Source organism: Rattus norvegicus, chromosome 16 (genome assembly GCF_021556685.1).
Source record: "Rattus norvegicus strain SHRSP/BbbUtx chromosome 16, alternate assembly SHRSP_T2T, whole genome shotgun sequence".
Taxonomy (NCBI): Eukaryota; Metazoa; Chordata; class Mammalia; order Rodentia; family Muridae; genus Rattus; species Rattus norvegicus.
Genome location: NC_141549.1, coordinates 12712545 through 12729764, shown reverse-complemented (window position 1 = coordinate 12729764; position 17220 = coordinate 12712545). Strand labels below are relative to the sequence as shown.

Here is a 17220-nt window from a genome sequence, read left to right as displayed (position 1 = left end):
TTAAGACCAGCATATTATAATGTTAAATAGTAGTTCTGGGAAAACAGAAAGAGTGGATCAAAGAGAGCAAAAGAGAAGCAAGGAATTAGGGCTGGCTTGTGCTGGAATATTGGTTAGTGATGGTAGGTTTGGACGGCTGAAAACAGAACCAGATAGCGGTGGAAGGAGAGACCCCACTTCTGAGCTCCACACTTCCTGCACTGTGGCATGAGCCTGCCCCTCCATAGCATGTGTACACACATACAGTAGGAGTGATAAATAAATTTTTTAAAAAGATGGTAAGGTTCTGTGTTAGGAAATGAGGTAGCAGTGTTGAAAGGACTGGATGTGTTTGAGAATTTTGACACTGTTCAAACATTGTATTCTTTAAACTTGAGATATCTGAAAGAGCTAGAAAAGTTGACAGCAGGGATGTGGACAGAGGACTCAGCATAACATTGTACAATGTATTGTTTTCTACATCTATAATTACATCATTTCTTCCTCCTCTTCCCTCTACCCCTCATCCAGCCCCCTCCCCCAATTTAAGGCCTTGTCCTCTTCATTGTTGTTGCATACACATATAAACAAATCAACATACAAATACAGCCCGCTGTTCAATACAAGCAACTGTTCAGTATTCTCTTCTAGATAATTTGTTTCTAGGGTTGCCACTTGGTATTGGGCAAACAATCCTGGGTATTGTTCCTGGGGAAGGGAGTTCTTCTTCTCCTCCTTCTCTCCTCCTCCACTCCTTCTCCTCGAAGCAGTTATTTTTTTTTTCTTTTTTCTTTTTTTCGGAGCTGGGGACCAAACCCAGGGCCTTGTGCTTGCTAGGCAAGCGCTCTACCACTGAGCTAAATCCCCAACCCTCGCAGCAGTTATTAATTGCTTGTAGCTCTTCAGGTAGCACCAGGGCACCATGAAAGTTTCCGCTTCTGCACTGGGAGGCTAACTGTGGGAGTTGTCTCAGGTCCTCTTCAGGCAGCCATGGTGCTGAGCTTGCATGAATGTAGCTTAGCCCTCCAGTCAGAGTTAGAAAGCACCAATTTTAGAACAGATTTTCTGGGCCCCTGTCTTACAAACCCTCTACCTCCTCATTCTAGATATAACCTGAGCCTTGGTTGAAGGAGTTGTGTTGAAGATGTATCAGTTGGTCAGTTTTTGCTTTTATTTTGACTAGTTGTACCTTCCTGAAAAGGTTTCCTTCTGCAGCAAAAAGAAGCTTCTTTGATGAGGATCAGCTCTATACTTACTGTAGTTATAAAAATAAATGTTTAGAATGCTGTGAGCAATTATAGTGGTTTAAGCAAGTGGTATTAATAGGTCTTCTTCTGAGACCCATGGCCTCACTGGCTAGTGTAGTTACCAATTGGAAGGACTGAAGTGGGTAGGTAAATGTGCCAAGAACCTGTGTATGAACTTGGCTGGCGGCCGTTACCCAGTTGAGTCTGGAGTACTTCATACTTGGCTAGAACTATTGGTTGCTTCCCTCCTTTGGAAGTCTTCATGGCGTTTTCTCGTACTATGAAGTTTAGTCCTCAGGGAGGAGGCTTCCAGGGCAGATACAGTTTGGGTCCTCGGGGTCCTGTGTCTGAAGGGCATGGTGTCTTTACCAGTAGGAATGATGTACTTTCTACCTCTGGGGGAACAACCAAGAGCAACAGCAGGGAGGCATTTTATTTTAACACAGCTCAGGACTTCCCATTTTGTATGACTTACTGCACTGTGATAGCCACATCTAGCTGGCAGCTACTATATTGGCAGGGCAGCTATGGACAAGATAGAACAGATATAGAACATTTATATTGTCTTATGAAATAACGTGGGTGATGTTGGAGAAAGTACTGTATGGGATAAAATTATTCACGATGTTGAAGAGTTGGCTGGTGATTTAAGAGTGTGTAAGCTTTTGAGGTTAAAGCAGCTACATCCTGGTTGGTTGAGGATTAGGAGGGGGAACAAGGCAGAAAAGCATTCAGTTCTTTGTACTGGCCATTAGGTGGCAGTGTTATCTCAAATTAAGAAGTTTGTGGGTTGTTGGGTCTTCCAGAAACACTCGGGAGGAAAAAGTTTCTTGGAAATTTCTAGAAAATGTTTCCTGTCGTATGTGTTTAGGTCTTATAGTGCTCAGTATGTTTAAAGGGGCCATATTTTAAAAGAAAAGAGAGTTTTGGTCTGCACACTCACAGAAACTCACTGGAACATTTTCCTTTACTGTTATTCCTCTTTGATATGTTCTAGTCTATTCTTGTTGTTGCAAGGACCCAGAAAAGATTGCTTCAGGTATACAAAATTAATTTTACAAAACAATCGAATATTAGTAAATCTGCTGAAAACTGTCTTACGGTCTGTACTGATTTTCCTTGTAAAACACAAAACGAAAAAGGTTTATTTAAAGTAATTTCTGTTTGTGCAGATTTCAGTTTGTTACAGGGCAGCTGTAAGAAACGGTTTGAGACTGAGTAGCTTAATCAGTGGAATTTACTGTTTGTAGTCTCAGGGCTTCGAAATCCAAGCTCAGTTTACGGAGGGGCCTGCTGTTCAGTCACAGCCCGCTCTGATTGTGTCTTTTAAAACATTCTCGTTACTTTTATGTATGTGTATTCATCTTGTGTGAACGGTGTGTGTGTGTGTGTGTGTGTGCGTGTGTGCGTGTGTGTATCTGTGTGTGTGTGTGAGTGTGCGTGTGTGTGCGTGTGTGTATCTGTGTGTGTGTGCGTGTGTGTGAGTGTGCGTGTGTGTGCGTGTGTGTATCTGTGTGTGCGTGCGTGTGTGTGTGTGCGTGCGTGTGTGTGTGCGTGCGTGTGTGTATCTGTGTGTGTGTGCGTGTGTGTGTGTGTGCGTGTGTGTGTGTGTGTGCGTGTGTGTATCATCTGTGTGTGTGTGCGTGTGTGTGTGTGTGAGTGCTCTTGGAGACTAGAACTCAGTTCCCTTGGAGCACCTTAGGAGGTGGTTGTGAGCCACTGTCTTGGGTGTTGGGAAGAGCAGCATTTACTCATAGCTCTGAACCAACTCTCCAGCTCTCTTGTTCTTTCTCTGTGGACCACTGACCATGATCTGCATGATTTGTTTGGTCTGATCACTCAGTTTATCCAAGGACACAAAATCTGTGTAATACTGGTCACCTTTTTATAATCCAGTATTTTGCTGACTTACTGATACACAGACTTTGTAATATAAACCTTGTGTATGTTTTTGAGGCAGGGGATCCCAGGCACTACCATAACTTGCCAGACGTCTTTCTAATGGTCCACTGACTTGTTTTTAGTTTAGTATCTTTTCCTTTGTGTAGGATTTCTCCTTCAGTCTGTATTTCAAAACTTTCACATAAGCCAGTTGTACCTCTCTGAGTGAGTGAATTGCAACAAATTAAGTGGGCCCTTCCTTCAAAGGAGAAGGTGAATTATGTTAGTCCAGAGCAAAGTGAGGTCACCATGTCATGGCTTATGTCACAGTCACTTTTTGGATATCAAAATTCCTCTTAACATTTTAGTCCATCCATTGGATTTAGTTTTCAGTGTATGTCCTTATATTTCCTTTTTTAAAAAAAAAAATAACATTCTTTATATTTGTGTGTGTGTGTATGTGCGTGCGCTCATGCGCGCTTGCGTGTGATTTAATGTTTGGTCTTTGCTGGACCAGTTTCTCTGTATGTGACTCATGTGCATACTATATATAGTAATGACATATCAAGGATACCCAATAAATAGCAAAATAAATGTATAGTGGTATGAGGAACATTGTACTGGTATTTTGGAAAACATGCATTAATTGTTCTAGAAAAGAGAATGTTCTTTATTGTACATTTCTAAGTATGTTTTTACTTTCAGCCCGTGTTTTATTCCCCGTTGGTGGTAGAATTGAAATGTATAGAATTCATAGAGAACATTTATTGCTTCTTTTGCTCCCAGGGATTTGGAAGATATATTTAACTACAAAATAAGACATCTTAACCACCCCCCCCCCCCCCCAGTTTCTATAGTATTAGGTCAAAAATCATGTACTGTCAATACTGTGCTTGGAAATTCAGAAGATGTTCAGTGTAATCTGGTTGAGCACTAGTTGAGGTAGTTACATGCTTGTCTTCTGATTATATGCTACCATACACGGAGTGGCTTGCATGTGCTTCGGTAGGCGCGCGCACAGAGACTATTGAAGCACATTGTCTTCCCTAATGTGTTCACTTGCATGAAGTGATGGAGAGACTCATCTACACTACTGATGTTTTTCTGGCCTTAGGAAGTAACTTTGCTTTGTCTAAATTAAAAAGTGTATCTGATCGAGAAGCTGACAGACTACAAGTTGAAGGCCAATTAATCTTTCCTTTCCCTACTTCTTAGTGTGTAAACTTTTTAGTCTTTGTTTAGTTTTCCTGAGTGGTCTAAAAAATTCTGTTACTGGGAATTTGTTTAGGGATCCTTTTTAAGTTCTACACATTTCATTTGGATAATGTGTTTCTTCTGAGTTTATAAGTCTCTCTTTGTCTGTTGAAAATCTGAGTCCTTTTTCATGTAGACAATTTTCACATTCAAGATTTAACTGGTTATGTCCAGTGTTACTTAGAATTTTCCTGTTCCTAACCTTTCTTGTAAACTCTCAGGTATAACAGTCAAGAGACTTGAGTAGCTTCAGATTGTTTCATAGGCAAGGGTGTTTCATAGGCGACTCTGTATTTCTTTTCATTCACAACAGGATGTCAGAATTGGTTTTACTTTACTGTGTTCTTTTACTGTGTTGGAGCCTGTCAAAACTACTAAAATTAATTTTTCATTGAAAACAAAACTTCTATGCATGTCTCTCTGAATTTGGCAAGCCTCTCTAGGGAAATGGAATGAATAGAATGTGTATATATTATAAAAGATTTATTGTGTATTATAAAAAGATTTATTAGCCCATGATAGGGCTTGCATAGTCCAACAATGACTACCTTTATGCTGGAGAGGCTTTTAGAAGTCTGTAACTGCTAGGTCCACGAATCTGAATGGTTTAGCAGGTTCAGTCCCGTGCAGAAGGCCTGTAAGCTCTTTGGGAGTCTCATTACTAGGTCTCGTTTGGAAGGCTGCAGAAGCCAATAGCAGAATGAACATACACACTTGCTCAGGGAGAAGTGGAGATAGGCAGGAGCACTGGCCTTCCCTCGGATCTCTTTCTGTCGGGGCTACCTACTAGAAGGGGCTGCTCACTCTGACGCTGAGTCTTGCCTCCTTCCTTAGTTAGAATTTCATTGCTGTGAAGAGACACCATGTCCAAGGCAACTCTTATAAAGGAAAACATTTAATTGTGGCTAACTTGCAGTTTTAGAGGGTTAGTCCATTATCATCCTGGCAGGAAGGAAGGCAGTGTCAGGCAGACATGGTGCTGGAAGAGCTGAGAGTTCTACTTCTTGATCTGAAGGCAGCCGGGAGGAGACGGTCTTCTGCAGGCGGCCGGCCTCAGTGGGCAGATTTCCACACTGGGCACAGCTTGAGCATGGGAGACCTCAGAACCCACTCATACAGTGCCTCCCACAAGGCCACACCTGCTCCAATGAGGCCACAGCTCCTGATAGTGCCACTCCCTATGGCCAGGCATGGAAACACATGAATCTATGGAGGCTAAACTTATTCAAACCACTACACCTCCTCAGCTCATCTTCCCTGGAAACATCTTCACAAATGTGCCAGAAGGGCGTCTTTTCAGTGATCACACATTTTATCAAATTGACAGTCAAGATTTACCATCACATCATCCTTACGTACTGTGTCTGTTTCACGTGTTTATCATGTGTAATATGTAGAACAAATATGGTGGAGTAATGCACACTAAGTCAGATCTACAGTGTGTGTGCTGCTAGTGGATTCCCATACCAGCAACACTCCATTCATGTTAGTCACTCACATTGCTGGTCTCTTACTCATTTTCTGTGGCCTTTACCTAACCACTCATTTAATTTAATCTGAGGACCTTTCTCCTAGCAGGCCCGATACAGACCGCAGTATTAAACAGTTGAACGTTGTGATTTGAAGCAGCACTATGTAAAAGTGCATTTATTTGTTATGTCTGCATCCCACCTTATTCAGTAGCTACCGAGGTATTGATTAATAGGCTTGGCCTTTATTCCATCAGTGGCACCAGGTTCTTTTCCTGGCCTTTAGCATGTTAATGACATTTGCATGCTCGGTTTGGATACCTAAACATTGGTAACATTTGGAAGGAAATAGTGTTTGGGCAGAAGAGTTTCTGATTCCCCTTTCAATGTTAGAATTCTTGCTGTCTTCTCAATTCCAAGTTGAGCAAGTGTGCACTTTGAGTGGAAATTGATTAAGATGATGAGTGCTCCTGGAGCACAAATTCCCTCAGCCTAACTTTTATAAGCTTGGTTCCATTTGACAAAAATTAAGTGGTAGTAGGACAGAAAAAGTCAAGCTGATATAACAATGGGGCTTCGTATTGAGCTTTTTGTGGTCTTTTTAAAACCACGAAGACCCTGAAGTGAAATATACAGTTTTAAATCTTTGCGGTTTCCTTATTTTACTCAATCACCATAATCAAGACTTTGAGTCAGCATATGTCACACACAACAGCCAGGAAACCTGGACAAAGAGGAGAATGTAAGGAGAAATAACTGAATAATAGAAATTAAAAACAAACAAACAAACCAACAAACCATTTAAAACTATGGTGCAGAATTTGAGTGTGAAGGTGAGTTTCAGACCCAACTGCTTGTGCCTGCTTAGTCATTAGCACTGCTGTTCAGCTGATTGCCCCAGACCTACTAGTGCTTATTGAAATCCCTAAAATTTGGGCAGTCAGAAACCTTCTGAAATGCTATTTGAAATGCTGAGTAAGAAGGCAAGCGGGCGGGTTCTTAGAGGAAAATGTAATGGATGTGAATGGAGTTCTTGCAGGAGCGGGTCTGAGTTTTCCCTGCAGAGCTTGTCAACAGGTGACGTGACTCTATCCTGTAACATCAGCCTCTCATTTCCTTCCTCCCTTCCTGCTGTCCACCTTGGCAGTCTGCCTCCCAGTCCATTTTATTCCTTTGTCATGAGCAGTCTGCACTGACCCATGAAGTCACATGTGAACCAAATCATTTCTGGTAATTTATGGACAGTATTTTAGTTTTTAAAATCTTGATTTAGCTATGGGAGATGGGAAAAAAGTCTATTGCTGTATAACTATGGTGATAGGTAATTAATAAATATGGCACTGCTTATGTACATGCTCAATAATATTTGTTCCTATTTTCCAGTTCTTAACCAGATATTGATTCCTTTTCAACCAAGAAACTTTGATTTACTAGTCCTAAAAAAAGACCTTATATAGTTTAGAAAATTCTTTTAAGTGTGCAGTGCTGAATCAGTAATTATACCATAACTTAAAAAATATAATATAATAGAAATGAACTCAGGGAATTGTAGACATTTCCAAGCTCAGTTCCACTCTCAGTTCCCTCTTAAACCTCAGAAACAGTATTTATGAGAGTATCTCGCAGGTCACATCATTTGAGGATGTAGCCGATAGGAGCCTTTTCAAACCACTAGTGATTGTGTCTTTAAGCCCATGTCAGGTAGATTACACCGGAGGTAGCTTGGTCACTGAAATGGTGCAGAATCACGGTGCTTGTATTTCAGAGCCGCAGCCAAGGCTGGGGAAGGGTCACGAGCAGTGAGCATTCATGTGGAAGGTAATTTACCTCCCAGTGAGATAGCAGGGCTTACCAAGAGACGCAGGTTTAGGAAATTTACATGAGATAGCAAAATAATTTCATTCCAAGACCACAGTTCAAGGTGATAGGCACCGTTTGTTCTGTGATTATTTGTGTAGAATTCCATACGTACGACTGCAGGAAAAGGTACATTCAGTTTCAGATGTTCTTGTTTTCCTTTCTAGTTGGCAGACCCTGAAGCACTTTGTAGTGACAGTGTGTTGCTTTTGAGCTTCTCTTTAAAGGATGCTACAAAATAACATGTATCATGCTTATTTTAGACAGGAAATCAGGCATGAGGGAGTAAAAGACTAGATTATCTTATCAGTCTACTTCTGCAGGCAGGAGGCGTTTTTTAGTCTGTCTCCTGATACTACCTGATGGAATCTTTATTATTTGTTAGTTAGCAATTGGGAAATGACCATTATATATGTTATGCTATTGCTACCAACTTTTTTTTCTTTTTTTTCTTTTTTGGTTCTTTTTTTTCGGAGCTGGGGACCGAACCCAGGGCCTTGCGCTTCCTAGGTAAGCGCTCTACCACTGAGCTAAATCCCCAGCCCCTGCTACCAACTTTCTTACAGCTATTCTAAAAGTATTTTGAGGGCGGAAGTGTGTCTTATGCTAAAGGTGACTATCAAATATGGGGGCAGCAGTTGCCTGTCACAGGTATTGTTACCCTTCCTTTTAACATGTAGGGTGAAGCTTCTTGATCTTGACACAACTGCAGAATCTAATTTGAATTGGCAATCCTTTTGATACATTCATCAATGACTCAGAGTAGCCATCTCTAAGCCCAGGTGTAGAAAACAGTCTATCCTTTTCAGTCTTAATGTACTATGTTTATTCAAAATGTCAAGTTTAAATTAATTTTACATTTCGCTTATTTCGTATAGGAGTCATGGATAATTGTGTGCATGTAATTAATACATACATCACATTATTAGACTTACTTAGAAATGTCAATCTTTTTCCTCCCTCAGATTCTGTCAAGTTTTAAGAACCGATGCACCTTATAGCCCATGGAAGAAAAAACACAAATCAAGACATTTTTGGGTTCCAAGCTGCCGAAATATGGAATGAAATCTGTGAGAAGTACTTTGCAGCCAATGTCAAATGGGGCCACCGTGACTTTATTAGGAACCTCCAAGAGTAGTAATGTCAAAAGTTATATAAAAAATAATGGCTCTGATTGTTCATTGTCTCATTCATTTAATTGGAGAAAAACAAATAAATATCAACTTGGTTCACAAAATACAGCAGAACTTAATAATATCCAAATTACACACGATAAACTAATTGATACTGAACAGCATGCTCCTGCTCCAGGAACGCTGGATGGGAATGGGATAGAGGGAGGTTTGAACAGTACGTCCTTGTTCACATCCAAGCTAGCAAGACCGTCAGCCATGTTTGTGTCATCGGCAGAGGAGTTAAGTCAAAAGTCTTTTTCTGGACCATCTAATCTGGGTAAATTTACCAAAGGCACATTACTAGGAAGGACTTCATATTCTTCGGTCAGTGCGAAGTCACATTTGAATACGTTTTATGGGAACCGACCCCCTGGTAACATGCAGAAGCCAAGAATGAACTCCTGTGCCAGCCGAAGTAGTTCTGGAGAAAGCTTAGCACAGTCCCCAGACAATGCTAAATCTATTACTTGTGAAAAAATGGTAAGGTCACAGAGTTTTTCACACTCCATTCAGAATGCCTTCCTTCCGCCTTCCTCTATAACGAGATCACATTCCTTCAACAGAGCTGTAGACCTTACAAAGCCTTATCAGAACCAACAGCTACCCGTTCGAGTGCCTCTCCGGTCAGGTATGTTAACAAGAAGTGCTCGGCAGTCAGAAGTACTCAATGGGAATGAACACTTGGGGTTTGGTTTTAATAGGCCTTATGCTGCTGGTGGAAAGAAACTGGCTTTATCAAGTGGCCCAGGGGTGTCGTCCACTCTGGTTTACAGGATGGGCCATCCCTCTCTTCTGAAGTCTAGCCGACCTCCATTCTCTGGGTCTATGACAGTTGATAGTAATAAAAACCCATCTGCTGACATGTGCGTAGAGGAAGAAGGTGTGGTTTCGGCAAAGGACAGCTCTACTGGCAAGGACCAAGAACTAATTGAAAATGAAAGTTACCGAAGAGACAATGATCAGACTATGAAGCACGATTCTAAAATTAGGTACCTAAGTGATGATGTGGATGATATTTCCTTGTCGTCTTTGTCATCTTCTGATAAGAATGATTTAAGTGAAGATTTCAGTGATGACTTTATCGACTTAGAGGACTCCAACAGAACTAGAATAACTCCAGAGGACATTACTCTCAAAGAAGAAAAGCATGAGAACGGACCATCAAAGGATGTATTTGATTCTCCTAAGGAAAGTGAACAGATCTTCAGTAAAGCTGATGAGTGGATAGATATAAGTGTCTCTGGTAAATATGAATGTCCTTAACTTACGTGCTTTCCCTAGTGATTACAGTAGAGCTAGCGTTAGCATTGTCTTTGTTAGACCGTAAGATGCTTTTTGACTGAGAGGGTCAGTCTAGATGAGAGTGCAGGACAGCAACCTCGAGGCTTGCTTCGGTTCTGTGTTATTTTGTAGGATAGAATCAGTCAGACTCTTCATACTTTGCGCTCTTGGGGCTGTCTTTATATATGCTGAGTCCTGCATGGAATAGACCATGGTTTCCAGGTAGTTCCCCCACTCTGCCTGGGAGTGGCTTTCCACCAAACACTGAACATCACCATTCACCATAGCCATCATTGCACTCTGCTGAGAGTAAAGCCGCGTCACACATCTTTACTTATATTATTGAGGAGACAGAGTGCCTGCTGATCATTGCTCCTTACACTTGACTGTATTGACCCTTAGTGCGGGATGAATGTTATCTGTTCATCTGCCCTGACAAAAGGAGCCCAGAGGGAGTGCACAGAGGCATGTCTCGTCAAGGGACTGGCTCAGATAGTCGTGCACTAAACTGTCTTCAGGTATTATAAACTGGAAGATGCCTAGAACTACTTGTCTTTTAAGGACATATCTGCGAGGTAAGTAGCCTGCAGAGAGGAGGAGTTTCCTGAACAGTGGTTAAACTGAAATACCTTGGGAAATAGTAAAGGAATGTGAAGATGGAAAAAATGTTACAAAGTGAATTTTATGTTTACTACAAAATGTTTCAGTGGCTTATTTTTAATACTTTGCCTCCTTTTTTTTAAGTTTATTTAGGAGTTAGGGATGCAACAGTTACCATTTTTGAACCAAATGCTATTATAATAGATTGGATTATTAGAGCTTATATTTTACAAGTGAGAAATGACTGTGTTTTATAAATTCATGTTTTTTTCTTTCTTTTAAAATCATTTGAAGACAGGAGTGAATGTACAAAGCATATGTCTGGCAACAACTTGATTTCACCCGATACGGATTACAGAGCTGGGTCTTCATTTGAACTCTCTCCATCCGATAGCTCTGATGGGACGTACATGTGGGATGAAGAGGGCCTGGAACCCATTGGAAGTGTCCATCCTGTTGGCAGCTATGAGTCCTCGGAAATGAACAGCATAGTATGTATGGATTCTGTGCCCTTTGGGAGATTGCTTTTTATTTTATTATACACACATATGATGGCACTGATAAATATTTTAAACCTAGAAATCAACTTTCTTATTTGAGAATTAGGAATTCATACCTGACGGTTAATGGCTTAAAAATGTGTAACTAAAACTTCAAGAATATATGACATTTGACTTACATAGACACACACACACACACACACACACACACACACACACACAATTTATTATACAGAAAGGCATTTGTGTTTACTGTATTGGTCAAGTTAAGCTAAGAACATGGCATTCATAACATTTTTAGTTGCCGTACTGAGAGGTGCCACTTGGTGAAGGGGTGTCAGGGCTGGTGCTTAACATGCGTTCTCCACAGAAAGAGGGCTGGATTGCTGGACAAGTTGCCCCAGGACCAAGAGTTAGCTGTTGACAAACCTTGGTTGCTCTGTGCTAAAGTACTACCATTTTGTCACCAGTTCAGTGTGCCTTTAGTGCAGCGAAGGTTTTGGCATTTAATTAATTGATTAATTAATTAATTAATTATTTTTATTTTTTAATTTTGTTTGAAAACTTTAACTGAATTTATTTATTATAGAAACAAGCCGGGGTTGGGGATTTAGCTCAGTGGTAGAGCGCTTGCCTAGCAAGCGCAAGGCCCTGGGTTCGGTCCCCAGCTCCGAAAAAAAGAAAAGAAAAAAAAAAAAAAAAAAGAAACGAGCCAACAAACAGCTCCCTCAAATACTGGTAAAGATAGCGAAGATCCAAACAACTTACCATAACTGTATTTCACAATTTTAAGAACTTTTTTTTTGGAGTTCTCAAATTAAGGTTTACTAATCTTGTTACCCATTGCCTCTGATTTTGTTTTTTTTTTTAAATTGGATATTTTATGTATCTACATTTCAAATGTTATCCCCTTTCCTGGTTCCTCCCCCATCATCTCTCCCCCTGCTTCTATGAGGATGCTTCCCCTCTCACCCACCCACTCCCACCTCAACACCCTGGCATTCCCCTACACTGGGGCAAAGAGCCTTCACAGGACCAAGGGCCTCTCCTCCCATTAGTGCCAGATAGGGCCATTCTCTGCTACATATGTGGCTAGAGCCATGAGTCCCTCCATTTGTACTCTTTGGTTGGTGGTTTAGTCCCTGGGAGCTCTGGGGGTCTGGTTGGTTGATATTGTTGTTCTTCCTATGGGGTTGCAAAGCCCTTTAGCTCCTTCAGTTCTTTCTTTAACTCCTCCATTGGGGTTCCTGTGTTCAGTCCAATGGTTGGCTGTAAGCACCCTCATCTGTATCAGTAAGACTTTGGCAAAGCCTCTCAGGAGACATCCATATGTATCTCCAGTCAGCAAGTGCTTCTTGGAATCAGCAATAGTGACTGGGTTTGGTGGCTGCACATGGGATGGATTCAGATCAGGAATTGACAAATGGGACCTCATAAAATTGCAAAGCTTCTGTAAGGCAAAGGACACTGTCATTAGGACAAAACAGCAACCAACCGATTGGGAAAAGATCTTTGTCAGTCCTACGTCTGATAGAAGGCTAATATCCAAAATATACAGAGAACTCAAGAAGTTAGACTCCAGAGAATCAACTAACACTGTTAAATAATGGGATACAGAGCTAAACAAAGAATTCTCAGCTGAGGAATTTCAAATGGCTGAGAAACACCTAAAGAAATGTTTTAACATCCTTAGTCATCAGGGAAATGTAAATCACAACAACCCTGAGATTCGTCCTCACACCAGTCAGAATGGCAAAGATCAAACACTCAGGTGACAGCAGATGCTGGCGAGGATGTGGAGAAAGAGGAACACTCCTCCATTGTTGGTGGGATTGCAGACTGGTACAACCATTCTGGAAATCAGTCTGGAGGTTCCTCAGAAAATTGGATATAGTACTTCCTGAGGACCCAGCTATACAGCTCCTTGGCTTCTATTCTTAACCAGGGCTCTTGTAGGTTTGGACAGCTTTATAGGACAGCTGCCTGTAGTGACTTAAGCTGTTTTGGCCTTGGGCTTGACCTTATCTTCGAAACCCCTCTAACTATGATAGAAGACAGTATTGCCAGTCACACTCTTGCAGTATCTAATGTGGCCTGCAAGTGGCACTGGTGCTTTCGCTCACAACCTGCTAATCAGTTTGTGGTCTCACGTATGTACTAAGAGGATAGGAAAATAATCTTCCTGCATCTGGAAAGAGGGATCTGCAAGTGCCACATATGAATGCACAGTTCTTTCCTGGAACACTACAAGTAACTTAGATACTGACACACTAATAAAATTGCAGCTAAAATGACTCAGTGTACTTATTTAGGTTATAAAATAGAAATACTCATAAATCAAATTGGTTTATAGACACATATAATTCTGACTTTCAGGCAGCAAAACTTTCTGTACCTATATAAGCCTGTGGCATGGAGAAACCAGATTGTTATGAGAGGCTTTTACGTTTCAGACATAGGGGTATGTAACTTACGGAGTATCTTCATCTGATCAGATTAAGTTTAAGACTTGACTGTGTTCTTTATTAATAGGCTTTTTCAATGTATAGTTGAAGTCTTACCAACATTTTGTCCAGTAGATGGCAGCAGTAAGCTACTTAGAATTTGACAGTTTTTAGAGGTTCATTATCATGACTGACAAAAGGCCTCCTCTACTGAGTTTAGAACATACTTGATGACCATGGTGTTAAAATCCTTGAGCATATCCTTGATTAATATGCTTGAGTATAACAGATGGGAGGCAGAACAAGATAGTGGCTCCTGATTTTTTCTGTGGCTTTTTGAGTTAGGCTTGTCTGTCCTGTCAGTCTCTCTGTAGACCAGACTTAGGGACTCCCTGGCCTCTGCCTCTCAGGGCTGAGATTGAAGGTGCCCACCATGCCCAGCTTTGATAGTACTCTCTTCTGATCCAGGGAAGAGACAAGGTCCATAAAGGATGGACGTATTGGCAAAAGCATGTTAAGGTCCTCTTTGGTAGTTTGGATGGAAGCTCACATTTTTTGCTTTGCATATTCTCAGCTTGCTTTGTTTTGCAGACACATCATCTCACTGGTCTCCATTGAGCTGCTATTTCCACTGATGCATTTATCATCCCTCCCTTTGCCCAGATACCAGTGTCCTTTGCCAGTTTTTTCTGTGTTCTTCCCTTCCCTTCATGGTAAACCTGCTGGATCCTTAGCACAGAATTTGTTTAATTTTTTTCTTTTTTTTCCGCAGCTGAGGACCAAACCCAGGGCCTTGTGCTTGCTAGGCAAGCGCTCTACCACTGAGCTAAATCCCCAACCCAATTTTTTTCTTTTTTTTTTAAGTAAGTTCATTTTTACTTGCATTTTTTTTTGATTTATTTATTTATTTTATGCATATGAGTACACTGTAGCTGTTTTCAGATACACCAGAAGAGGGCATCAGATCTTATTACAGATGGTTGTGAGCCACCATGTGGTTGCTGGGATTTGAACTCAGTACCTCTGGAAGAGCAGTCAGTGCTCTTAACCACTGAGCCATCTCTCCAGCCCTTTACTTGCATTTTTTGATGTACTTCACTCTGATATCATACTACTTTTACTTAAATTGTCTTCCTTTTTCTGTTTTTCCACTTTCTTTTTCTCTGCTAAAATCATTCTCATTAATGAGTGACTTACCTGCAAGTGAACTTCAGTGTGCTGCTCCTGTTCTCGTCTTCACGGCAGTGTTGATCCCAGTCTGGGCTCATGTAAGGACATTCCTCTGTAGGTCGTGAACCAGGTTAGATACAGTTTCGATGAACCTTCTCCCCAGCCTTCCTCCTGTGAAGTTAGTCCAGGATCTTGTGCATCTGTGTGAGCGCTGCAGCCCTGTGCCTGCACCGAGCCTCCGTTTCCTGCAAGTACAGCTTTTAGAGCAGGACTTTGTGTTTGAGGGAAAAGGGTTAAAGACATGGCACAAGTTCTTCTCTTGTGAAGGATAAACTGACCTTTGAGACTGGCACTCTTAGAGTTACCAGCTAGAGTCTCAGCCATTTATGTGCTTAGTAGTATTTGTTGTTTATAGTTTATACTCAGTAAAGTGCATGAACTTACAAGCATCCCAAGGAATTTTGATGGAGTTGTCCAGGTTGTTATGGGGAATATTTCCATCACTTCAGAAAATTCTCTTCTATTCCTTTCATTGATCCTCTTATTCCAAAGAAAGGTTAGTTACTCTTAGCAAAAGACAGAGGAAGAGTCTTCTATTACTGTAGATCAGTTGTCCTGTTTTTAAAATGTATATAATGAAGCCGAGTACATGTTAACTTGTGTCTGGCTTTTAATGAATTGTAGGATTTTTGTATTATCGTCTGTCCATATGTCCGTCCTCCATGATGAAGTAAGCATTCTACACTGAGCTGTATTCCCAACCCTTGTCCATTCTTCTTACTCAATCGGGTTCCGTTGTGTGAATGGCACAGCCTACTTTATCCCCATGTACATAGGCTTTTGAAGTTGTTGGAAGTTTTAGGTTCCGTACAGAATTGCACTGTTGAAAATATTTTGTTGTCTTTTTTCGTGAAAATGTATTTGTTTCAGTTGGCAGAATAGAAGAGGGATTCCTTTAGTTATAGGCACACTGATTTTTATAGACAGTGGTACCAGTTTTCCAAAGTATGGTGTTTACAATTCCCATTGGCAGCACAGACCCATTCTGGAACTCTGCTTTCTTCTCTATACTTCATGTTGTCTGCCTTTTTTGTTTCTTATTCTGGTGGGAATATCATGGTATTGTTTTGGAGACTATACTCACTGTCTGTTAGGATAGCCTCTTTTGTGATATGCATTTAATTGGTCTATACATTAAAAAAGTATTTGTAAAAATCCTTCACATGCTTTTGTTGGTTAGCTTTATGTCAGCTTGATACAAAGTGGAGGCATTTGGGAAGAAGGACTTTCAATTGGAAAATGCACCTTATATTGGCCTGCAGCCAGGTTTGTAGGACCTTTTGTTGATGATCGGTTGATGTGAGTGGACTCAGCCATGCCGGGATGGGAGGGCAGTTGGCTGAGGGAGCCATGAGGAGAAAGCCAGTGAGCAGCATCGATTGCCTTATGCTTTGGTTCCTGCCTCCAGGCGCCGGCCTTACGTTCCTGCCAGGCCTCAGTGGGAGCGCAACCGGAGAACAGTCCGAAGAAACAAACCACCCCATGCTCGTGGTCATGGTATTTGACAAGCAATAGAAACTCTAAAACACATGTGATAAATATATATCTTAGGTACCTAACATATGTATGTGTGTATATTTTTTATCCTGAATTGCCTTCTCAATTTCTGAATAGTATTTTTTGGTAAGTTTAACTGGGTTTTTAAAAACATTTAAAAGAAAATTTGTCTTTCTCTCGTTTTACATCCTGACCACAGTTTCCCCTCTCTTCTCTCCTCCTAGCCTCTTCCCCTGACCGTCCCTTTTCCCTAAATCCATTCTTCTGTTTCCCTTCAGAAAAGGACAGACCTTCCACGGATATCAACCAAACATATACCGAGTTGTAACAAGACTAGGTATTCTCCTCATTTTTAGGCTGTATGAGGCAGCCTTGCAGGAGGACACGGGTCCCCAAAGCAGGCAAGAGTCAGAGACAGTCCCCTGCTCACACTTTTAGAGTCCTACAAGAAGACCAAGGTACACAACCACAAAACATACGCAGAGGGCCTAAGGCAGACCAGACCAAGCTGGCTCCCGATTGTTGGTGCAGTCTCTGTGAGCCCCTGTGAGCCTAGCTCAGTTGATTCTGTGAGTTTTCTTGTGGTGTCCTTCACCCCGCTGGCTCCTACAATTCTTCTTCTCTCTCCTCTGTAGGATTCCATGAGCTGTGGCTCTCAGCATCTGCTCCATAAGCTGAGGGTGAGGCCACTCCAATGACGATTATGCTAGGCTCTGACTACAAGTAGAGCAGAGTTCATCCTCCCTGCCCCAGTTGTTAGTGTTGTTCAATTTACTAATTTTCTTTTATTCACTTTTGTTCAGTGT

At 41.3% G+C, this 17220-nt stretch overlaps 1 protein-coding gene across 8 annotated transcripts in view; it reads left to right on the top strand.

Moving 5' to 3' along the window:
- The window catches only part of Ccser2 (coiled-coil serine-rich protein 2), a 112961-nt gene that overhangs the window by 14874 nt on the left and 80867 nt on the right, over nucleotides 1-17220 (top strand). For all 8 annotated transcript variants that reach the window (XR_015639406.1, XR_015639407.1, XM_087588235.1 and 5 more), the window contains 2 exon segments: nucleotides 8653-10105; nucleotides 11038-11234. Coding sequence is in view for 6 of the 8 variants with exons in the window: in XM_087588235.1 (XP_087444361.1) it covers nucleotides 8692-10105; nucleotides 11038-11234 (1611 nt within the window). In the remaining 2 variants the exon portion in view is untranslated.